Here is a 25,510-nt window from a genome sequence, read left to right on the forward strand (position 1 = left end):
GAGGTGAAGTTAGCCCATTTTATTTCAGATAGGCACTGTAGTTAGCTGTTTTATCCTTGCTAAATCTTTTGTACCTTGTTATATGTCATGAGAACTTCTATCCTGGTGCTATGAGGCCTTAGTTGTTCCATCCTGCCCTCCAGTCCTTCACTAACAGCTATCCATCTACCCACTTGACCAGCCATCACGACTGACCACCATTCCATCCCGATGTCTTGCAGTTTCTCACCATTCTGCTGTACCATTGTCATAGCACTGTTGACAGCGTACCATTATCACTGCAACATTGACATAAAATCCATATGATTGTCTGTTAAATGAATCTCATATTGTCTGAATAACTCTGTTTTCAAAGACTCTAAACAGTTCTGTGAACTTTTAAAGGATTTTCTGTATTTTTTGTTCCGTACAAACTGATTAACATTTTTTTCAGTATTCATGCTGAAAACCAATATGTTTCATTCAAATTTCCAATGTTTTTGCTAAATATAGTAATTTCAACCAATCTGGTGAGGCCCATTGGGGAGTTTCAATCTCGTGTTTCCCCCGTCAACTGCAGCCGAATGGGTGGGCCTCAATTCCCAAGAAAGTTATTATGATTATTTACGCCAGCTGGTAATGAGAGTTGCTAAGAAAGTACATACAACTCATTGATTTAATGTATAAATACAATATTCATGGACAAACCGTTTAGAAACTTCAATACTTTGAGAATTATGTTATGCCAATTTATGAGTCTGAATAGATGTTGTGGTCACATAAATGTTTTGAAAAACACTTTTGTGACCAAGAGGGGCCTTGTAATGTCCCTACATACTGTGAACTGATGGTTCTATCATGTATAGTAATGTGCTTCTGTTATTTGCGTCGTATCTGTTATGTGAAGTGAAAAGGATGCTTTATTTATTGAATGTGCATAGGCAACACAGACTCTTTTTCTCTTGTTGTGAATGAAAAACACATAAATCTTAATAATGCAGTGGAGCGCTTAACTAATATTATTGTAATATTCTATCTGTGAGTACCAATGGTGATGCGCTACCACAATTGAGACAACAGCGCTCACTTAAATCTTGATTACTTGCCATTGCAGCAGCAGTAACTGATCTAACAACTGTTCTAGACACTTGTTGTCTTATATAGGCGATGCTGCCCACAGCACGGTATTGTGCCTGTTGACATACCTCTCTATTTGAACACGCATGCTTGTATCAGTTTCTTTGGCGCTTCAGTGTAGTTGTTCCATTTGCTTAGTTCTCCAATCTCAGATGGTAATTATTGGGACTGCTTGTAATTTCTGGGTCTGCAGCTATGTACAAATACACACTATCATTTAAGATTCAAAGTAATGCGTGAATATGTTCACTGCTCATTTTATACATGCAATATGTTTTCTCACAGCTTAAAATTTGTTTGAATTTTACACAAAAGGACTAAAAATGTCACCTAATTTGCTGGAAATTACTGAATTTTCACATATTGTAACACCTAATGAAAAGGCAAAACTTCTATTTAATTTTCGTTTAATCATAAGAGTGTCGGTGCTTTTGACATAAAAGCAGTTTTGACAAATTTCAAATTTGTTATTAATTTTAATCTGAAGGACAGTTTTCTATTCATTTCTTTTCATTAGGTGTTACAATATGAGAAAATTCAGTAATTTTCAGCAAATTAGGTGACATTTTTAGTCCTTTTGTGTAAAATTCAAACAAATTTTAAGCTGTGAGAAAACACATTGCATGTATAAAATGAGCAGTGAACGTATTCACGCATTACTTTGAATCTTAAATGATAGTGTGTATTTGTACATAGCTGCAGACCTAAAAATTACAAGCAGTCCCAACAGTTCATATGATGATGTGATGCTATCACATGTGTTTAAAAGATTTGATTCCATGAAAAATATGTTTTATCTTTAAAAGCATTGACGGAAGCCATCACGTGGTCTTAATACAAACACCTTAAAATCAATGTATTTAACACGATTATGAGGTGCCATAAAAGTTTCTTTTAAATTATGATTTCATAATATGTCATTGTCATAGCTATTAGATGAAAACCAATTTTAGACAAAAAAATTTTCTGTACACACTTTACTTCTTTGCTTTAATAATTTAATGTTTTTAAGGATACATCATAGACTTACAGATGTGTGTCAGTATTTGTTCTGCATTTGAAGAGGACTGATATTTTTGTAGCATTTTTACCTGAGTGTTTTACATTGTAATATTCTCCATCTGTGTATTTAAAAAATTGAATAAAGTGACTAAAAAGTTAGCTAAGAGTAATAGAAGAAAATTTCTTGAATAAAATGTTTTTGTCTCAGTTTTTTCTGATTTAGTGTTAGCAATTACAGGATTGCTGTTAATTCAAAGTTAAGAGTCAATGCATTAATAACAACAGAAATCCTTCATCTAAAAATAGCTTCCATTTCCACAACTTATCTGTTTACACACACTTCAGATCATGAATCTTGTAAAGGAGACAACTTGCAGTTCATTTAAAACCAGAAGATCAACAACATGTTTAGGAATACAGAAATCTGTATCCTCTTTTTTTTGTCAACTTATGTCTTTACTTACCCTTGCAATCTTCATAAATCTTGCAAAGGAGACAACTTGCAGTTCATTTAAAACCAGAAGATCAACAACATGTTTAGAAATACAGAAATCCGTATCCTCTTTTTTTTTTGTCAACTTATGTCTTTACTTACCCTTGCAATCTCATAAGTTGTCAGGGAAAATGCTAAAACTTGCCTAGAACTCTGGGAAGTATCAGGGAATTTCACTTGGGAAAACTTGTGGCAACCCTGATATGCTAGAAGCTACAAAATAAATCAATTAAAAAAAAATAGGCACCCTAAGTGGTGGAAGGCATATGAAACCATTGAAAATGAATATGGTGCCATCCCCTGATGGATTTCCAATTAGTGTCAATGGTCCCTTCTTAGTTTGAATTTGCCATGCACCGAACATTCCCATGCAACTGAAAAAAGCACAGGCTACTTCAGTATATCAGAACGCAAAAAAGAGAGGTGCAAAATGATATCTAAATCTACATCTAAATACTTATTCTGCAAGCCATCACACTGTGTGTACCACTACTAGTGATTTCCCTTCCTGCTCCACTTACAAATAGACCACCTATGTCCCTACATGGTGCCAGCTGGATGAACAATGCACTGCAGCATTTCAGCAGACTAGGCTGTGGTGGGAGTTTTGTCAGGTGGGATGGGTAGAGGGGGGTGAAAGGCTGGAGGCAGGGTGAAGGATTGGGTGACTAGCACCTTGGAGGGAGGCAGATTGTTTACCTGGTAGGAATGCATGGAGGGAAGTACACAGTCTGGGCAAAAGATGCATGGTTGTTGGATCCAGTGTTGGGAAGGGCAGACACAATGTACGTGATGTGAACTGGGAGGGAGCGACAGGCTGGAGGAACAAGAAACTGTTGGACTAAGGGTGTGGGCACAGGGGTTACAAGAGATTGGGGCCAGGAAGATTACGGGAGTAGAGGATGTGGGGTAAAGATAACTTCTGCCTGTGTAGTTCAGAGACACTGGGCGTGAAGGGAATGTGCTCAGCTTCATGTTGTCCCACTGGGTGGTCAACTTTGTTCTGGGCAAAAATTTAGTGGTGGCCATTCATCCTGGTGGACAGCTTTTTGGTAGTCATACCAACGTAAAAAGCTGTGCTGTGTTTGCAGCAGAGTTGGTCTATGACATGGCTGCTTTCAAAGGTGGCACTGCCTTTGATGGGGTAGGATAAGCCTGTAACAGGACTTGAGTAAGAAGTGCTAGATGGGTGGATTGGGTGGATTGGGTGGGTCTTACATCTTAGTCTACCACAGGTAAATGATCCCTGAGGAAAGTGGTTGGGAGTGTGAGGATATTGTGTAGGATGGGTGGGTGGTGGAACACCACTTTAGAAGAGGTGGCAATTATCTTAGGTGTGATGTCTCTCATTTTAGTGCATGATGAGAGACAAAGACCTGAATAAGGGTACCGTACAATTGTTCCTGTCCAGGGTGATATTCGCTGATTTTTTTTTTTTTTTTTTTTTTTTTTTTGGGGGGGGGGGGGGTTCCTTTGAAGCTGATTCTTGGAGATGGTGGGAGTATTGGGCATGTGAGGATATCTCATGTGACATCTGTTTGTGGACTAGGTGACTAGGTCAGGGGAGTAGTGTCTGTCTTTGGTGACCTTCATGAAACATTCCACATACTACACAGAGGAATCCTCATCACAGAAGATATGTTGTTGACTGGTGGCTAGGCCATATGGGAGGGATTTTCTGGTGTGGAAAAGATGCAACTGTCAAAAAGCAAATACTGTTGGTAGTTAGTGGGTTTAATGAGGACAGAAGTGTATATGAAGTCATTAGGGATGTGCAGGTCAATGTCCAGGAAGGTAGCATGTTGGGTGGAGGAGGACCAGGTGAAGTGGATGGGGGAGAAGGTATTGATGTTGTGAATAAAGAGGATAGGATATCTTGACCTTGAATCCAGATCATGAAGACATTATCACTGAATGTGAACCAGACTAGGGGTTGTGTGTTTGTGGAGGCTAATAAGGTGGATGTTTTGGGTATTATTGGAATGAGGACAGAAATGGACTCAGAGGAGAAGTTCTGGGAAGGGCCTATGGATTTCTGTAGTAGCTGTAGGCTATGTTGGCCTTCTGGGATGGGATCACTACAGTGCAGCTTGTATGTGAAGGAGTCAGACAGTTGGGCCTTCTGTCAAGTTGTTATTGTGACTCACTGTTACAGTTATAGAGCCTTTGTCTGCAGAGAGGATTATTAGATCTGGATCTGTTTTCAGGTTATTTATGGCCATTCTTTCTTCTTCTGAAAGGTCAGTGTTGCTATGAAGGAACAAAGGGAACGATTGCGAGGCCAAGTTGGAGGTAAGGAATTCCTGGAATGTGACCAGGGAGGTTCAGTGGAAGGAGGGAAGGGTCACAGTTGGATAATGGTATGAACTGAGAGAGGCAAGGTTCAGTTTTGGGATTTGATTGGCTTTGGTTGGAGGGTTTGGTGGCAAAAAAGTGTTTTCACTGTAGGAATGGGGAGAAGGAGAGTAGTTCTTTGACAAGCCCAACATGGTTAAACTTGGGTTTAGTGATGAAAGTGAGGCCTCCAAATATGAATGAAGCTTCTGTAGTACTGTGGTTTTTGATGGGAATGTTAACAATAGCTTTTTGGATTTGCTTGGGTTCCGGGTATTGTGGAGTGCTGGGAAGGAGACAGTTTCGAAGGACGTAATATAGGGGATGCATCAAGGTGGGAAAAGGATGTCAACAGTTTGGACAATTTATGGAGGTGGTGTTTGGAATGCTCCTCAGACCACCCCACCACCTCTGCCTGCTTTTGCTTCTCCCCCCCTCTACCCATCCCACCTGAAACAACTCGCACCACAACCTAGACCACCCAGCAAACTGCAATCCTCTCACTGTGCAGCCTGTCAGCACTATACAGGGGCACAGGTGTGTGTGTGTATGTTTTACTCTGGCCCAAAAAAGGAGTACTCCAAAATCTAGCAAGTTTTCTTTCTTGTATGCATTTTGATGACTCTACACTTCTACTTTTTAGTGAGTGATCTCCTTTCATTCAGAAGTATTTCAGATCTACTATAACTTTCCTACAACCCTTCCATAATCTTTGGGATAGAGTGGGTGGCAACTTAAAACTGTCTGATGATGACACAACTGTGTGCAAAAAATTATCACTGTTGAATGACTGAACAGGTATTCAGGATGTCTTCGTCAGAATTTCTGTTTTATGCAATAAACTGTAGCTTACTTTAATAGTGGATAATCTTAAGTTTATGCAGATGGGTAACAAAACATTCCTGTAATGTTTGAAAATAGTATTAACTGCATGCTGCTTGACTTTGACTAAATTCCTTGCTATAATATTGTGAAACAGCATGAAATGGAACAAACACAAAACATCAGTTCTAAGGAAGGAAAATGTCTCATTCTGATGTATTGGGAAAATTCTGAGACAGTGTAGCTCACCTGTAATGAAGACCACTTACAAAACATTTGTGCAACCAACTATTGAGTACTGTTGGAATGTTTGGGATCCTTCCAGGTGAGATTAAAGGAAGATATCAAAGCATTTCAGTGGTGTGCTTTTAGATATTTTATTTTAATTTTTTTCTACTGGCTTCTCCAATCAGTATGAGAGTACTATGTAAGTGCTCCATGAATTTACATGGGAATCCTCAGATGGAGAAAAGACAAATTTGAAGCAAATCGCTATTGAGGAAGTTTGGAAAACCTGCAAATGTGACAAACTGCAGAATGTTTCTACTTCCTCTGACATTCATCTCGCATAAAGAGATATAGAATGACAAAAAAATTTACTCAAATGACGACTGTACTGAATCAGCTATCACGTTTTACAGGTAGCAGGAAAAAAATTAAAAAATAAAGACTGCAATTTTTAATTGCAGTTGACAAGGAATTCTGCTCCCAAACGAAATATCTTCCAAATCAGTGTAGGACAACTTCCTAAAGATAAATGTGGGTACCTAAGTAGTTTGGCAACTACTTGTAGCACTGATATTTTAACATTGCAAGAAACTTACCTACCACCAGAAACTCCCACAACAAGAATTAATAGCTATTCCAGGATACAAACTGACAAGCCAAACAGCAACTGTCATGATACCCTGAACTTAAAAACTTTCCAATCTGCAATGCTGAACACACATACCAACCCAGACTTGTGTATCATTAAGAAAGATACTAATAGTATCCCTCTACCACACACAAAGAAAATACCAAAGAGCTGGACAGATGATGGGTGGATTTAAAATTGTTGGGCACTAAATAGCATGGACACCAGTGCTCTTTCACAAGATTGTTGTGCTGGTGAATGAGCAGTTACTCTTGCTAAAATGAAATCATAGGTCATATAACTAAAGCTCATAGTTTACAAAGTTTCACATTTAATCTCCAGTAAATCTATTCACACTGTTATTACACATTAAAGGAATTAATAAATCATTGCAACACATTAAGATGGCTGATTGATCGTGGAACTAAGAGAATGATCCAGCCACTCACAAACGCATTAAATTGTTGGTATTTCATGTGACCCAGTTTAATTGAAATATCTGATAATAGTAGAGGGTGTAGGTAATAGTTTGGCCGATAAACTTAATTATATGAGAATGACATAAGACGCAATGCTGAGAATGAACCTCACACTAGTACAGTACACGAGCTTTGCTTTTTTTAATGACAGACTGGAGGATTCTCCAATACTGGTGGTAAGTATTTCACAGAATCACAAACAGTGACCGTCATAGTGTTGAGAGTGAAATTACTGGAACAATGCTGGAGAGAAATTTATAAAACAGACAGGGTTGCTGGAATATTTGGCTCTTTCTTGAACATATTTCTACGACACTTTGAGTCTTGTTTTCCTGTAAAACAAATAAGAGCAAAATTGAAGGCAATTAATGATAAGGCATGGATAAATTCTGGAATTAAAGTGTCTTGTGCTAAGAGGAAAGAGTTTTACATAATTCACAAGCACAACTGCAGTAAGATTTAAAACTTCCAAAAATAAGGTAAAAACTAAGTGTAACATTATTAAACAAGAAACAAACACATTATTTCTTTGTCCTTTGTTTATTTACTTTTTTATTTCAGTCATTTTTAGAGGATTTATCCCAAATAAATTCATTATTCTTGCTATTTGTCCACTGCACTACAATCAAGTGGTGGTTAGTTGTGGTCCAGCCTGTGCACAATTAGGAATTGAAAATTTTTCTATACCTGTATCTGAGTCATAGCATTATGCTGCAGTAGTCAAGTCTTGTGGAGAAAAGGTTCTATAGAAAGTGAGAAAAGTGGACCGACTTGTTCAAGTGGACCGACCTGTTCGCCAGCCCTTACTGCTAAGACATTTTAAGCTGTTTAGTGCCTTTAGACACCTGCATTACTTATCACGTGGGTGTCACAGCCTATTAACCTCTCATGAAAGGTGAGGCCCAAGAACCACACTGAGGTCTTAAAATCCAGGATGGTGCCCCTCAATTGGAGTTCTGTATAAGTAAAGGATTAACATGAATGATTAAAATACAGATAAACAGTTTTTTATGTAGAGCACTTAAAACTAGCTGTACCAGCCCAATCCTCCAACCAGTTAGCTGTAGTTGACATGTAGTATTTGTGAGACTGGAGAAAAGGCACATTACTGCAAAGTTGTCCACAAATAAGGAATATTTGCCCGAGTTCCTTAGTGGGGAAGAGATACTACGGATTGCACTAATAAAAAGGGTGACACTCACAACGCTATCCTGAGGAACACCAGGCTACTGAGGGAAAGGGTTGGAGTACGTAGCATCAACTTGCTAATGGTAATATTGTTTAGCGAGGAAGGACTGCAGCAAGATGGGGAGATACCCATGACATACTCATTCAAGTAGATGATGGAAGATATTGCATCTCCAGGTGGCAGCACATACTTTCTCCAGATTGATAAGGATACCAATAAACTAATGTTTATATAGGAATGACTCTCATATCACTCCCTCCAATTGGAAGAGCCTGTCAAGTGTCGACCCGTCTTTTGGAACCAGATTGGAAATGACTGAGCAAAACTTGCTTTTCAGAATCCACACTAGGTGTTCGTTTTACTATCCACTCGAGGATCTTTCCTATGTGGCTACTGATCTGGCTACTAACCTTCAGCCCATATCTGATTACAGAGGCACAGGAGTTCTCTCACCTCCATGCTTAGACATAGCAGCATGCCAAATTAAATCTCATTGGGTCCTTGAGCCATATCATGTGCAGCAGTTAGTGGAGACTGTAGTTCCCATAAGGAGAAAGTGCAGTTATAAGGCTCTGAGTTGTCATATGAAAAGTCTACTCTGTGTTTCCATGTGTTCCCCCATGTTGCTGGAATTAGTGTTTTGCCATCATCTGCACTATTTTTCTAGGTGCTGTTTGGAAGACATCATTATTTAATATGCCACCTTTGTTGCTGGTGTGGAATGGTTAATGGATGTTAAAAATTCTCTCCACAATCTCCATTTTCTCTCCTTGATTACTCAACTAGTTTTAGTCCTCACTTACTAAAAGGATGCAAGACTGCCTAACCTTGTTCTTCTCCTAAAGTGACGTAACACAGTACGTCTGTCCCTAATTGTTAATTGACATTCCTCTTTCCACCAATGAATGGCATTTCTTTTAGACTGAATAGATTATGTAGGAATGGAGTAGTTGTCAGCATGATGTATTTTATGTATATGGATCTGATGTGGCAAATCCCCTGACCATTCTTGTTACTCTATTACATCAGTGTGCACACCAAGTGTCTGTATACTTAATAGTGGAGAAATGACGCAACTCTGCATGGGTACTGCATCATTCTCCATTATGGATCCCACTCTGTGCTCTCTTGCCCTTGCAAAGCCTATTGCGTGGGAAGTGGTCAACAATTCACACTCAAGTGGCCAATTTCAGCCATGGTGCACACATCCCTTACTGTCAGACAACAATCGCTGTTTGCGTAAGAGCCACCTCGATATCATAGTTAAGGAGACATGATCTTGAACAATGAGATGCATAAGAAACTGTGTTATCTTGCATGACATTTAACTTTATTACTCCTTTGCTGATAACTATACTCACAGCACATTTTGCAGACCGTATCTACATATGCCATTGAACATACCAACAACACTATACCATTCTACAACACATAGTTAAAAAGATATGATGTCATAAACACTGAGATGCATGGAAAAGTGCTGCATCAAGCATGAAGTTTTCAAACATTTATTGTTTAGACATTCCAACAGTCAAGTCAACTTAAGGAAATCTCCGACATCTATCTGTGCTTATCACAGCCTTCAACTGAGACATGCAAATGGCTGTAGGCTAAAACAACAGCTGTCTACAGATCTATTAAGAGGTGTTACCATAAACATATTTACAAACTGCATTGTAGACATGTGAACAGCTCCACCCAGCTACAGAAATACTGTGTTTCTTAATTTGGATTATATACTTATACATCTGTAAAATATGTATGTTTCTTTGCATGACTGTTTCATTCTTTAAAAAGTGTTTTCACAAATAAATGGAAATGAATTTTTTCAGTATTACAGTACAAACATATTTAATTTTTTGTTTTCATCTCTAATACAAAACTGTCAAAATGAATACCCGGGCAATGCCAGGTTTTTCAACTAGTTCTACTATACAGTTCTACTGTACTGTACTGTTGATTTCAGTATTACAGTACAAACATATTTCATTTTTTGTTTTCATCTCTAATACAAAACTGTCAAAATGAATACCCGGGCAATGCCAGGTTTTTCAACTAGTTCGACTATACAGTTCTACTGTATTGTTGATAAATTCAAGAACAAGGGGATGTTATGAAGGAAGATTTGAAAAAAACCAAGAAGTAGGAAACTTGGCAGTAATTTAAGATCACAGTGAAATATTGTGTTGCATGTGTGAAGAGAGGCACTTGGAAATATCGTAAGTGAATGTAATTATTGCACCTAAGGAGACGAAAAGCAATTCTCTAAGCAGTTGACAGGAAATAGAGGAATTAGCCCTGATAACATAACATTGAAAAGTACAGGTTATGTGACAACCCAGTAAATGTTATCTAAATAATTCATAGAATTCACATTGTTTGTGACATTTTATTTGCACAGGTAACCAACTTCAGCTTTGTAGCTATCATCAGGTATGTATAAGAGAAATTAAATAGCTAAAAGTATTTTATAATTTATGAAACATGGACATCAATGTGTTACATACAAACAAGAAAAAGAAGGTAGAGAAACAGAGAATGTGTAGCCGTTAACTAAGCACCTGACAAGTGTTTGTGATACCATGTTTGGTCACTAGAGGAAGAGGTGGTCACAGATCTTAAAAAGCAAATTTTTATTGAGAGTAATTACATGTCAGAGAGCTTAGTCAAATACATTTTTCAATTACATTTAACAATCATGACCAAGACTGTGAATTCTACATTTTGTTTAGGTATCAAGGCCATCAATCTCCTTCAGAGGTCTACATGACCTTTTTTTCAAGTAGTACCCAAGTTCAATAAGATGAAAGCTCTTGAACAGAAAATTAAGATACAATTAGTTATTCAACAGGCCTCGATTCAGTACTTTTGGTGCAAACTGCGATGAACCAAAACTTTATGACCACCTGTTTAATAGCCTGTTGTTCCACTTTTCAAACACACCACAGCAGAGCATGGATGCTACAAGTCCTTCCAGAAGTATGTGGTACCACATGTCTGCACACAGGTCAAGCAATTTTCGCAAATTACAGGATGGTGGTTTACAGGCACACAGCTTGCGCCTGGTATGTACTCCAATGGGTATGGATCAGGTACATTTGTTGGCCAACACATCAATGTGGTTTCTCTACGATGCCCCTTAAAACACTGTAGCATGATTTTGACCTTGCAACATGAACACTTATCATGCTAGAAGATGTCATTGCTGTACGGGGAGACCTCAAACATGAAACAATGTAAGTGGACTGCAATAATGTTCATGTACTTTGATTACCACCACAGATCCCATGGAAGCCCAACTCTGTGTATCCCATAGCACAATCCTGCTCTCACTGGCCTGCATCTGTCGTGCAGAGCATATTTTGTGCAGAGATTCACCTGGGTCATGGAGTATAAGGACTCAACCATCAACATAGTGAAACAAGAGATGCTATTCATTCAACAGTTGACTCATTTCTATTGACTGACAGTGAAAATTCAGTGATGTTTGCACACTACAATCATAACTGATGATGTCATTGGGCTAACACAGGAACATGTAGGGGTTGTGTGATGTGGAGCTCCATGTTCAACAATGGCCTCTGAATGGTGTGCTCAGAAACACTTGTACCTGCAGCAGCACAGCACTCTGTCATCAGTTCTGCCACAGATCACTGTCTATCCAGAATTACACAGTGGGGGCTCCTCTGCCCTCTCTTTTGTGATGAAACATTATCGTCCAATACCAAACAGCCTACTCGTTATTTCAGCATCCATCAACCACTTTCCATAGGTGTTCACAACAGTAGTATGCCAAAAAGCAACCAGCTTTCAGAGATTCTCTTTTCCAGCCATAGTGGCACAACAATATGCCCTTTGTCAAAACCACTTTTGTCAGTGGATTTCTGCACTTTTGCTATAATGACTGCCCATTCATCTCTCTTGGACTTACATTCTTTCTTTAGTGCATCACACTCCCGCAACACCACCATGAGACATTCAACCAAGTGGTGGGCAGTGATCATAATGTTTTGGCTCATTAGTGTAGTTTTCATATATCGGTACCAATTCAACATGTGAAAAGGAGAAAAGCCAAGTGCCAACAATGTGTCACATATGTTTAAATTGTACCACTTTTTTCAGTACCAACATGTCTTTTTCCTATGGTCTGCACATATGCATTAGAAACAGGCACAGACGCAACCATCAGAAACAAACTGAAATGCAGCCAAACATTTTTTTTTCACAGCCACATAGTAGAAATAGAAGTAATTTACTTCATGTCATATGATAACATATGGTTCGTATTTATTTTTTTATATTACTTTTCTTGGGCATCTGATTATCTGATTTAATATTTTTTAAATAAGTTTTACAAAAATATTTAAATTGGTTGGTGAGCAATAAACATTTTTAACTGGTTTTCTTTGCATCATTGCTTAGTAGATCACTTTGCACAGCTTCAAAGAAATTATTCAGAGAAAAGTATCATTTGAAAATTACTCATCCAACAATTTGAGAACAACACATAAGCTGTAGTTATTTTAAGAAATGTAGCATCAAACTCTCAGAACTTCAACAATGCCATATTCTGCATGTTATAAAATTGAAGTGTGAACTTCACACAATGATCATGAATATATATGTCTGCAAGCTGTGGCAATCTGAGTGTATGATAAAAGTCTGAGAAAAGTCAGCCTTTCTATAATTTTCTTTCTTCCCATATTGCATTATTCAACTTCCTGTGGTCAGCGGGTTCTACCTGTGGACTTGCGGACCACATGGGATTTGTTGTTCTCAGCAGGTAGGCCTATCATCAGCCATCAGCTTTCAAATGGGCATCATTCCCTAATGGGAATATCTCCCTTAGCCGGTCAAGCTGCAAGGCTACCCATGTCTGCTAGGCCTCAGATGATGAATAGAGAAGCGTCCTATTTTAAATGTAGCTTGTAGTCCCATAGTATTCTCTGCCTTCAAGGCTCACAGATTTCATGTATGTTTAATTCTCCTAAGGTTGGCTCAAAGCTTTGTACAGAAATACTTTGAGTAAATTGCTGTTTGGGAAGGGGGCAGTTTAATGACTCCCATAACACTCCCCCTCCACAAATCCATGCCTGGTGGCATGACAACACTACAGCAGACACGACACATTTCCACATTTCTGGCTAATGTGACTAGTGATTACTATGAAAGTACAATAAAACCCAGACGTTTAGCTGCTTACAGGCATGAATAAATATCAACAGGGGCAGTTGAAGATGTGTGCCACGACCGGGACTCGAACACGGGATCTCCTGCTTACATAGTGGGCAGGGGCACTACAAATGTAGTGTGTGGACAGACAGTTGGGAATGTGGATCCCACGGGGAGCGTGCCTTCAATGGCTCAGACGGTTAGAGCATCTGCCATGTAAGCAGGAGATCCCAGGTTCGAGTCCTGGTCAGTGCAAACATTTTCAACTGTCCCTGTTGATACTTCAGACATGTCCGAAAGAACAGGTACCATCTTCACATAGTGATTATTATGGTTAAACAAGCATAATACTGGACTCCTGCAGTGTCAAATGTGCATAGTGTTCACAAATTTTGCAGCCTTGAGGTAGCAAACTCCAATGTGCATAATATTTTTGGTATTCTGGACAGAAGTCTTATACAGAACTAATTCAGAACTCTGTGGGAAGTGATTACGAGGTAAATGGCGTTTTCAACCAAACGCGTGGCTCACTGATGTTCCCTATGATTCAAGCTCTTTGGTACGGATATTTTACAAGAATATCTGATAATAGTAGAGGGTGTAGGTAATAACTTGGCCAATAAACTTAATTATATGAGAATGACATAAGACGCAATGCTGAGAATGAACCTCACACTAGTACAGTACATGAGCTTTCCTTTTCTTAATGACAGACAGGAGGATTCTCAAATACTGGTAGTAAGTGTTTCACAGAATCACAAACAGTGACCGTCATAGTGTTGAGAGAGAAATTACTGGAATGATGCTGAAGAGAAATTTATAAAACAGACAGGGTTGCTGGAATATTTGGCTCTTTCTTGAACATATTTCTGTGACACTTTGAGTCTTGTTTTCCTGTAAAACAAATACAAGCAAAACTGAAGAGAATTAATGATAAGGCACTGATAACTTCTGGAATTAAAGTATCTTGTGCTAAGAAAAAACAATTTTACATAATTCACAGTCACAACTGCAGTAAGATTTAAAACTTCCAAAAATAAGGTAAAAACTAAGTGTAACATTATTAAACAAGAAACAAACACATTATTTCTTTGTCCTTTGCTTATTTACTTTTTTATTTCAGTCATTTTTAGAGGATTTATCCCAAATAGTTTCATTATCCTTGCTATTTGTCCACTGCACTCTCCATTCATCTACAATCAAGTGGTGGTTAGTTGTGGTCCAGCCTGTGCACAAACAATGGAAATTAGGAATTGAAAATTTTTCTATACCTGTAGCGAGATAATTGTACTATGCACTTACCTGAAGCATGGAGTGCTTTTAAAAAGTGCGCAAATTTTTCACTATGGACTTCATTAAGCTTCTCAATGGCTGCTGCAGTGAACTGATGTGAATCAGGATTAGGTGAAGTAAAGAGGTAACAAAGTGGCCTTTTATTCTTTCCGGGAATCATTCCATGAGGAGGCTGTACAGAAGTTAAACAGAGAAAACTTAATGCTGGTGTACAAAATCTCACTAAAATGTAATGAACATCAGTACCATTGTAAATACCTGTTCATAATTTAATGACTACATCTTACACACAGCTGAATTAAATAATACAGAAAATGTCACTGGTGTTGTGATATAGTGCAATGTTTGAAGGCAACAACCTACATCAACATCCACACACTCTAAAAAGAAAGTGAAGAACAAGGTAGACAGCCGACGTCTGTCTAGACAAGTCTAAAGTTCAGATTTCTCTGGGTTTTCATGATGACAGTCTCACATGGGACAAACTAACATGTGACCATTCATGCTTCATTTCTTTGTATATGCTCAGCACTCCCTATTAGTCTTGTTTTGTCTGGATCCTTGCACAGATGAGCAATATTCTAGGATGTGTAACAGAAGCAATGCCTTCATAGACAGACTGCATTTTCCCATAAGCTCATCAATGAACTGAGGTGTCACTTGCGTTACCTATGACTATGCATATGTGGCCATATTGTTTCACATTGCTATAACATATGATTGTGTGGCTACCATGAGCTGGTTGAACACACTGCACTACGAGTCTAATTCTAAAAAGAATGTGTCTGTCAATAAACCTTGCTGTGGTACCAAGACAAGACCTCACTGTCTGGTACATCGGGAGGTGATGTCATAAAGGTGTATATATAATTAAGGTGAGACAAACAATGACCTCTGCAGAGCAGATGCACACCAGGCTTGAATTATTAAGGGAATTGGCAAAATGCCACAAGTAATAAGGATAATGGGTATAGGGCACTGCATTAGTAGTGCGTGGATAAATTGTGAATTTGGATCTGGTAGGAGGCGTGAAAGGATAATCCATGCAGTTGGCTCAGTGGTCATAGCATCTGCCCAGTAAGTAGAAGACACAGGTTTGAATCTCAGTCTGTCACAAATTTTCAACTTTCCCCACTGATTTCAATCAATGCCGGCTCACAGCTGTCTGTAATACCTTTGTGTCTTAATTCATAATGGCTATTCTTCCAGACATGGCCGAAAGAACAGATGCCGTATATATATATATATATATATATATATATATATATATATATATATATTAAAAATAAAGATTCCAAGACTTACCAAGCGGGAAAGCGCCGGCAGACAGGCACATGAACAAAACACACAAACACACACACAAAATTACGAGCTTTCGCAACTGGCAGTTGCTTCGTCAGGAAGGAAGGAAGGAAGGAGAGGGAAAAATGAAAGGGTGTGGGTTTTAAGGGAGAGGGTAAGGAGTCATTCCAATCCCGGGAGCGGAAAGACTTCCCTTAGGGGAAAAAAAAGGACAGGTGTACACTCGCACACACACACACATATCCATCCGCACATACACAGACACAAGCAGACAAGCAGAAATATGTCTGCTTGTGTCTGTGTATGTGCGGATGGATATGTGTGTGTGTGTGCGAGTGTACACCTGTCCTTTTTTTTCCCCTAAGGGAAGTCTTTCCGCTCCCGGGATTGGAATGACTCCTTACCCTCTCCCTTAAAACCCACACCCTTTCATTTTTCCCTCTCCTTCCTTCCTTCCTTCCTGACGAAGCAACTGCCAGTTGCGAAAGCTCGTAATTTTGTGTGTGTGTTTGTGTGTTTTGTTCATGTGCCTGTCTGCCGGCGCTTTCCCGCTTGGTAAGTCTTGGAATCTTTATTTTTAATATATTTTTCCCATGTGGAAGTTTCTTTCTGTTTTATTTTTATATATATATATATATATATATATATATATATATATATATATATATATATATATATATATATATAAAAACTATTTCTTATTTAAGATGTGATGCACTCATTGGCCATTGACATGTGCTTGAATATGAGGCATGACACTAGTGCCAGCAAACATTTTCTGGTACTACTGTTGGCTATATTTGCTACAGTTTGAGCATAAGTATAATGTGGCATTTATCAACCTTCACTGGGTGATGCAGGTATTGCCAATTTTAGGTGATCTTCATTAAGATCAGTGCAGGTATGTGTTAATCAAATAGTTAACTGCTGTCCATATTTGTACTCTACACTGTTCTATTTTTACATGGTAGCCCCAGCTGGTCAGGACTGAGAATGAAACAGTTGGTTCAAAACTAGTCACCAAAATGTATATACTGCAACTGTGTCAGATTTGTAATAAATACTTCATGAAACGGAAATGTTGCTTGTCCTACATCAACAAAATGTAGAAGCTGCAAAAATGTAAAAAGCACCTTTTTTTAAATTTATTTTTAAACGTCAATTAGTAAAATGCCTATTTCCATAATTTTTTATAACTCCGATTAATGTGACAAATCCATAACAATGATGGACAATCTGTAACACTTGGCAGCCATGCTACAGTATGGAATCAAAGTCTGAATATTAATCATTCTTCCAGCATAGGTAAATGGAGCAAATCATTTGATTCTTTTTGCATTAGATGTTGTCTATGGTGCACCCTAAGGGGCTTATGTAGGTGCCAATTAGATCATGGGCAGTTCCTGAGAAAACCTGCTAAAAGTGTTTTTCACCATTTTTTGTCATAAGCATATCTAAATAACTAACCACAGTAAGTTGCTCAGTATTTTATGGTATACTCGCTAGGCATTTATCTAGAAGTGTCATCTTCTAGTTCCCAAAAATTTTTATCCATCACTGAGAAACATCCCAAAACCATGGTTTTCAGCTGGCAAAACTGAGCCATGGATTAAAAAACAATCATGCACAGTAAATGGCTGAAATTTTTACGATATAAACCTAAGATCCCAATCTATAAAAAACCTTGAAAATTCCATTTCTGAGGTACGAGGACATCTAGTGAATATCTCAAAAACTAAATGCAGTAGCCACCAGAAAGATCGCGGGAGGCGCACATCAGCACGGCGCGTCATGGACAGTAGTTGCCGCAAATAGAATCCCGTCCACCAGAGGGCACGCGAGAATTTGGCCGCGACCTCTGCCAGCAGAACAACAACAACAACAACAACAACAACAACAACTCAGGCAGCACGGGCCGTGCCCAGTCAGTTCACATTGGGCATGCCTATGAGACAGTTCCCGGTATACTCTGAAGTGCGACATAAAATGTGAACCGTGTTACTGCACTAAATATGAGTTGTTTGAATTAAAATATCAAAGATGACATTAGTAGTACTGCTAGGCAGACAAAACACTTTTTTAATTTCGCCTGTATCGAAATTTTATTCCCCTAAAAATTTTCCCAAGGTTTCTGTTTTCCCCAAAAGTTCCTAAAAAAGATTTTTCTGCAAACAAAGGAATGATCTGGAGTCAATGAGCATAGGAACATAATTCCTGGTTTGCTACCACTAAATGGTGGTATGCAGTGCTAGCATTTATTTCTGCTATGTCTGTAGAGTTCCTTCACCAAATGGAGGGCACTGACAGCAAAATTTATGAATTTGTCACACACTATAAATCAGAGGAGTGGCTCTGGGATGATCTGAGTCACAGTTACAACAGGATTCGTTATCCGACTTTGGAAAAATTTGTCTTCAGCAAGTTACACCAGTTGCTGCCATACAAAAGGGTGGATGGGAAAAAGCAAATTTACAATGCTTTCTACAAGGCAGAAATGAATGGTTGTAGGAGACAGCAGTCAGTAGTAAACATGGATGTGGCAGTGAGATGCCCTCACTACATTCATTAGAAGTGGAATTGAGAGGCTGAAGAAGTTTTATTCATTGGGAATGGTACTTTGCTTTCATTTTAATATCAAAATAAAACTTAAATATAAGATCAATTAAACCTATCTTGATTATTTAGTCTAGAAAATATATAAACTATAGTGTTTGAAGACTTAAATCAGGCTTCTAATTTTTAAAATTTCCTGGCAGTGATTACTGAGACAGCCTCTTATCAAGGTAGGCAGCTGTACTGTAGGATAGTTCCAGTAGCCCTAGGATTACCCAAACCACTAGACCCTATATCACAAGTTGAACCTGTGGTATGAGCCCTCGAAAAATCCTGCTTTTATGCTGTGCAGGGTGGATTGGAACATATTGGTAGCACATGCTGTCATATGTATGCTTTGAGTACTGATTTTTGTTGTATTACTTTGACAACTCCACAATCATTGAGAGATGATCCTTGCATCAAATAAATAAATTAATAAACAACTGATCAGACCACTGTCGGATTGTTCACAGATGATGCTGTTGCCTACAGGAAGGGTATTGTTGTAGAAATGAAAAAGACTTAGACAGAATTTCCATTTAATGTAATGGAGGGAAGCCCTCTTTAAATGTGTAACAAAACACTCATAAAAAAAGAAAGTACCTAACAGAAGCAAGTTTCAAAATTAGAGATAACTTACAGAGCTCATCAAATTGTTTAAATATTTATAGATAATACTAAGAAGCCATATGAAATACCTGAAATGGAATGGAGACATGAAATTAGTAATAAAAAAATGAATAGAAGACATGGATTTGTTGGTAGGGTTCTGAGAACGTGTTATGCATCAGATACTAGAGTGAATGATTCTAGAACACTGCTCAAGCACTTTTAGCAGACATGAGAGCAGATATCAAACAAATTCAGACACAGACTGCTTTGATTATAACATGTTAGGACAGACTGTGAAAAAGTGTAACAGCAATGCTCAAGGACATTAAATGGGAACCTCTGGAACAAAAGTAATGTTGTTCTCAAGAGTCCCTGCTGGCAAATTTAGAAAAGGACCAATATTTGAGAAAGAATGTGCACTTATAAGCTGCCACCATCATATGTCTCTCATGGAGATCATGATAATATGATAAAGACAGACAAGAGCACTTCCCAATGCAAATAAACATACTTTTTCTTACTGAATGCACAAATGTAATATAAAAATTATTAATATTGGTACAAAGTATCCTCCAGCAGGCACTGTATAGAGGGTTGCAAAATATTGATTAAAGAAATAAAATATAAAACTGTGATCTTAAAAAAACTCGTGACTGCATTTACAAGCGCACGCGCATATATACACAAACACAAACAGAAACACACACACACACACACACACACACACACACACACACACACACAAGCGGCATCAGAACACACACATAAAAGAAGGTTATAATTGTGCAGCCTTTCAGAGCCAGTGGCTCCTCCTTCTGGCAGATTGGAAAAGTTGCCCAGAACTGCAGCTGAAGATAAACTAACCGAACAGAATGAGAAGGAAAGACCAAAAGAATCAATCTTTCCTTCTCATCCTATCTGGTAAGTCTTCTCTGACCTGCAGTTCTGTGTGACTTTTTAAAAATCTACAACTTTTCCTAGACCTCTCCATTCCTTTTCCTTCACCCCTCTTCCTTCCCCTTCAACCCTTCTGCCCGAAGGAGGAGTTACCAGCTCCGAGAGTTCACCAAATTATAACCACCTTTTATATGCCTGTTCTGCTGCCACTTGGTGAGTAGATATTTTATCTCTCCAATTACATTATATTGTCATAAATTGATTGTTTCTGTTGTTATAAGTTGTAGATGAGTCTTACTGAAATCAACTGTAACATAACCACATTAAATGCATTAAAAATTAACAAACTATTTGCACTGAATGTTTAGTTATAACTTTCTAATGGTTGTATACAGGAACATGACAGAGGTGAGAGTGGGGCAGCGGGAAGCAAAGGAAGCAAGCCCAGCCGCCATATAGGCTTACGTAAGGAGAGGAGCTATGCAGGGGAACAAAGGCATACCTATCTGTGCAGTACTGGAATTACAAACTGCACATCATACTTCTATGAAAACAGTAATCATGCACCGAAGTATACATCAGTTTAAATGTTGTTCATAAACAAAACTGAAATTCCTTACGCATTAACATGGTTAATAAAAATCCTAACTGCAGCAATAAAGTACACTTACTGGAAGGAAAGGAAATAGTATTTAATAGAAATAAAATTTGCAACACAATAAACGACAGACTGTTTTACATATTTACTGAAGATGCCATACTTTTATAAAAATATTTCAAACCACAAGGTCAATTGGTTTCACTGTCCTGATCTTCTGTTTATGCGTCCGATTCTTCCTCACTTACATCTGATGAGGTTGAATTAATGATACTTTCATAAACAGTGGGACTTTTGTGCAACACGAATGTGATGGAAGTTGAAGTAGTGAATTAAAATTTGTGCCACAGCTGGGACTTGAACTGGATTTCCTTGCTTACTAGGCAGGTGTGACATTCGTTATATCACTGAAGCAATATAGTTAACACAGCTGCATGGACTAACCTAGTCCAATGCCCTCCCTAACACAAACTTCAAATCACATCTTCATAGTGTTTTTCAATACTGGAGAGCCTTGGAAATAGTGAAGATTTAAGAAGAGGAAATTAATCTGAGGACGTGTTGCAAACTATACTGCTACAGTGGTGTACTGGCTAGCACATCTGCCTAGTAAGCAAGGAGACCCAGGTTCAAGTCCAGGCCGTGGCAGAAACTTTACTTAATTTCTCCAGCTTCTATTTTTATCGTAGACAAAGTTGAGACTCATATGTCTCAAGAAAAATTTAATTATAACATGAATGTGTTCTTAAATAATACAATAACCAGTTATGTTTCCATACAAAGCAATACAGCAGTAATGAAAGATACAATATAAAGTACTCATATTTCGGATGAAACAGAGGGCACCTTCAAAGAAATCTCAAACTAAATATCTGAAATGAAAAGTCCTCTTTTTCTTCTCAGGTGTTTTTGGCAATTCACCAGGACTATTTTTGAAAACATTATGATCCACCACCTACCCCCATGGACCATGGACCTTGCCGTTGGTGGGGAGGCTTGCGTGCCTCAGCGATACAGATAGCCGTACCGTAGGTGCAAACACAATGGAGGGGTATCTGTTGAGAGGCCAGACAAACGTGTGGTTCCTGAAGAGGGGCAGCAGCCTTTTCAGTAGTTGCAGGGGCAACAGTCTGGATGATTGACTGATCTGGCCTTGTAACAATAACCAAAACAGCCTTGCTGTGCTGGTACTGCGAACGGCTGAAAGCAAGGGGAAACTACAGCCGTAATTTTTCCCGAGGGTATGCAGCTCTACTGTATGGTTAAATGATGATGGCGTCCTCTTGGGTAAAATATTCCGGAGGTATAATAGTCCCCCATTCGGATCTCCGGGCGGGGACTACTCGAGAGGGTGTTGTTATCGGGAGAAAGAAAACTGGCGTTCTACGGATCGGAGCGTGGAATGTCAGATCCCTTAATCGGGCAGGTAGAGTAGAAAATTTAAAAAGGGAAATAGATAGGTTAAAGTTAGATATAGTGGGAATTAGTGACGTTCGGTGGCAGGAAGAACAAGACTTCTGGTCAGGTGATTACAGGGTTATAAACACAAAATCAAATAGGGGTAATGCAGGAGTAGGTTTAATAATGAATAGGAAAATAGGAATGTGGGTAAGCTACTACAAACAGCATAGTGAACGCATTATTGTGGCCAAGATAGATATGAAGCCCACGCCTACCACAGTAGTAGAAGTTTATATGCCAGCTAGCTCTGCAGATGACAAAGAAATTGAAGAAATGTATGAGGAAATAAAAGAAATATTCAGATAGTGAAGGGAGATGAAAATTTAATAGTCATGGGTGACTGGAATTCATCAGTAGGAAAAGGGAGAGAAGGAAACGTAGAAGGTGAATATGGATTGGGGGTAAGAAACGAAAGAGGAAGCCACCTGGTAGAATTTTGCACAGAGCACAACCTAATCATAGCTAACACTTGGTTCAAGAATCATAAAAGAAGGTTGTATACATGGAAGAATGCTGGAGATACTAGAAGGTATCAGATAGATTATATAATGGTAAGACAGAGATTTAGGAACCAGGTTTTAAATTGTAAGATATTTCCAGGGGCAGATGTGGACTCTGATCACAATCTATTGGTTATGAACTGGAGATTAAAACTGAAGAAACTCCAAAAAGGTGGGAATTTAAGGAGATGGGACCTGGATAAACTGAAAGAACCAGAGGTTGTACAGAATTTCAGGGAGAGTATAAGGGAGCAATTGACAGGAATGGGGAAAGAAATACAGTAGAAGAAGAATGGGTAGCTCTGAGGGATGAAGTAGTGAAGGCAGGAGAGGATCAAGTAGGTAAAAAGACGAGGGCTAGTAGAAATCCTTGGGTAGCAGAAGAAAAACTGAATTTAATTGATGAAATGAGAAAATATAAAAATGCAGTAAAGGAAGCAGGCAAAAAGGAATACAAACGTCTCAAAAATGAGATCGACAGGAAGTGCAAAATGGCTAAGCAGGCATGGCTAGAGGACACATGTAAGAATATAGAGGCTTATCTCACTAGGGGTAGGATAGATACTGCCTACAGGAAAATTAAAGAGACCTTTGGAGAAAAGAGAGCCACTTGTATAAATATCAAGAGCTCAGATGGAAACCCAGTTCTAAGAAAAGAAGGGAAAGCAGAAATGTGGAAGGAGTATATAGAGGGTCTATACATGGGTGATGTACTTGAGGACAATATTATGGAAATGGAAGAGGATATAGATGAAGATGAAATGGGAGATACGGTACTGCGTGAAAAGTTTGACAGAGCACTGAAAGACCTGAGTTGAAACAAGGCCCCCGGAGTAGACAACATTCCATTAGAACTACTGACAGCCTTGAGAGAGCCATTCCTGACAAAACTCTACCATCTGGTGAGCAAGATATATGAGACAGGCGAAATACCCTCAGACTTCAAGAAGAACATAATAATTCCAATCTCAAAGAGAGCAGGTATTGACAGATGTGAAAATTACCGAACTATCAGTTTAATAAGTCACGGCTGCAAAATGCTAACACGAATTCTTTACAGACGAATGGAAAAACTAGTAGAAGCCGACCTTCGGGAAGATCAGTTTGGATTCCGTAGAAATATTGGAACACGTGAGGCAATACTGACCCTACGACTAATCTTAGAAGCTAGATTAAGAAAAGGCAAACCTACGTTCCTAGAATTTGTAGACTTAGAGAAAGCTTTTGACAATGTTGACTGGAATACTCTCTTTCAAATTCTGAAGGTGGCAGGGGTAAAATACAGGGAGCGAAAAGCTATTTACAATTTGTGCAGAAATCAGATGGCAGTTATAAGAGTCGAGGGACATGAAAGGGAAGCAGTGGTTGGGAAGGGAGTGAGACAGGGTTGTAGCCTCTCCCCGATGTTGTTCAATCTGTATACTGAACAAGCAGTAAAGGAAAAAAAGAAAAATTCAGAGTGGGTATTAAAATCCATGGAGAAGAAATAAAAACTTTAAAGGTTCGCCGATGACATTGTAATTCTGTCAGAGACAGCAAAGGACTTGGAAGAGCAGTTCAACGGAATGGATAGTCTCTTGAAAGGAGGATATAAGATGAACATCAACAAAAGCAAAGCAAGGATAATGGAATGTAGTCGAATTAAGTCGGGTGATGCTGAGGGAATTAGATTAGGAAATGAGACACTTAAAGTAGTAAAGGAGTTTTGCTATTTGCGGAGCAAAATAACTGATGATGGTCGAAGTAGAGAGGATATTTAATGTAGACTGGCAATGGCAAGGAAAGCGTTTCTGAAGAAGAGAAATTTGTTAACATAGAATATAGATTTATGTATCAGGAAGTCGTTTCCGAAAGTATTTGTATGGAGTGTAGCCATGTATGGGAATGAAACATGGATGATAAGTAGTTTGGACATGAAGAGAATAGAAGCTTTCGAAATGTGGTGCTACAGAAGAATGCTGAAGATAAGGTGGATATATCACGTAACTAATGAGGAGGTATTGAATAGGATTAGGGAGAAGAGGAGTTTGTAGCACAACTTGACTAGAAGAAGGGATCGGTTGGTAGGACATGTTTTGAGGCATCAAGGGTTCACAAATTTAGCATTGGAGGGCAGCGTGGAGGGTAAAAACTGTAGAGGGAGACCAAGACATGAATATACTAAGCAGATTCAGAAGGATGTAGGTTGCAGTAGGTACTGGGAGATGAAGAAGCTTGCACAGGATAGAGTAGCATGGAGAGCTGCATCAAACTGGTCTCAGGACTGAAGACCCCAACAACAACATGATCCACCAAAGGCTACGCATGATTTTTCCTGTGTATGCAGCAGTGCTCGCAGAGGATTTGTTGAATGCAGTAATTCTTTTTGCTCCCATTTCATTTTGCAGCACGCAATCATACACAATATACTTTTGAAATCAAACAATGGGAAATCCAGATGGAATGTAACAATACCAGAGAAGGAAGATGCTACTCACCATATAGCGGAGACGCTGAGTCACGATAGGCACAATAAAAAACTGATCATGGTCTCTGTGTCAGTTCCCGTATTTTTGCATGTTCTCTCCAGAACTTTTCTGATCTTACATCTCGAACTGCGAACCCCTCCCCCCCCCCCCCCCACCCCCAATTTCTCCGTACGATCCCTGTTCACTACCACTAAATCCACCTCATCCAGTCACATCTGCTGTCCCCCTTCTTTACGCTTATCCACCCTCAAACCTGCTACCCACAGTAATATACATATATTTATCAATGATTAGTTATTCTCTACTTTGACCTTTGTGACT

At 38.7% G+C, this 25,510-nt stretch overlaps 1 protein-coding gene across 7 annotated transcripts in view; it reads right to left on the reverse strand.

The window, feature by feature from the left end:
- Positions 1-7,224: 7,224 nt before the first annotated feature.
- LOC126336147 (RUS family member 1) overlaps positions 7,225-25,510 on the reverse strand; it is a 109,193-nt gene continuing 90,907 nt past the window's right edge. For 4 of the 7 annotated variants that reach the window (XM_049999643.1, XM_049999683.1, XM_049999690.1 and 1 more), the window contains 2 exons: positions 14,766-14,928; positions 14,547-14,689 (listed from right to left, as the gene is read on the reverse strand). In XM_049999643.1, the coding sequence (XP_049855600.1) occupies positions 14,583-14,689; positions 14,766-14,928 (270 nt within the window). In that variant the 3' untranslated portion in view covers positions 14,547-14,582. Of the gene's footprint in view, positions 7,435-7,541; positions 7,755-9,820; positions 14,358-14,546; positions 14,690-14,765; positions 14,929-25,510 lie in introns of those variants that run through there. The other 3 variants (XM_049999657.1, XM_049999650.1, XM_049999665.1) reach the window with 3 other exon arrangements.

The sequence above is a fragment of the Schistocerca gregaria genome, chromosome 1, assembly GCF_023897955.1.
Source record: "Schistocerca gregaria isolate iqSchGreg1 chromosome 1, iqSchGreg1.2, whole genome shotgun sequence".
NCBI lineage: Eukaryota > Metazoa > Arthropoda > Insecta > Orthoptera > Acrididae > Schistocerca > Schistocerca gregaria.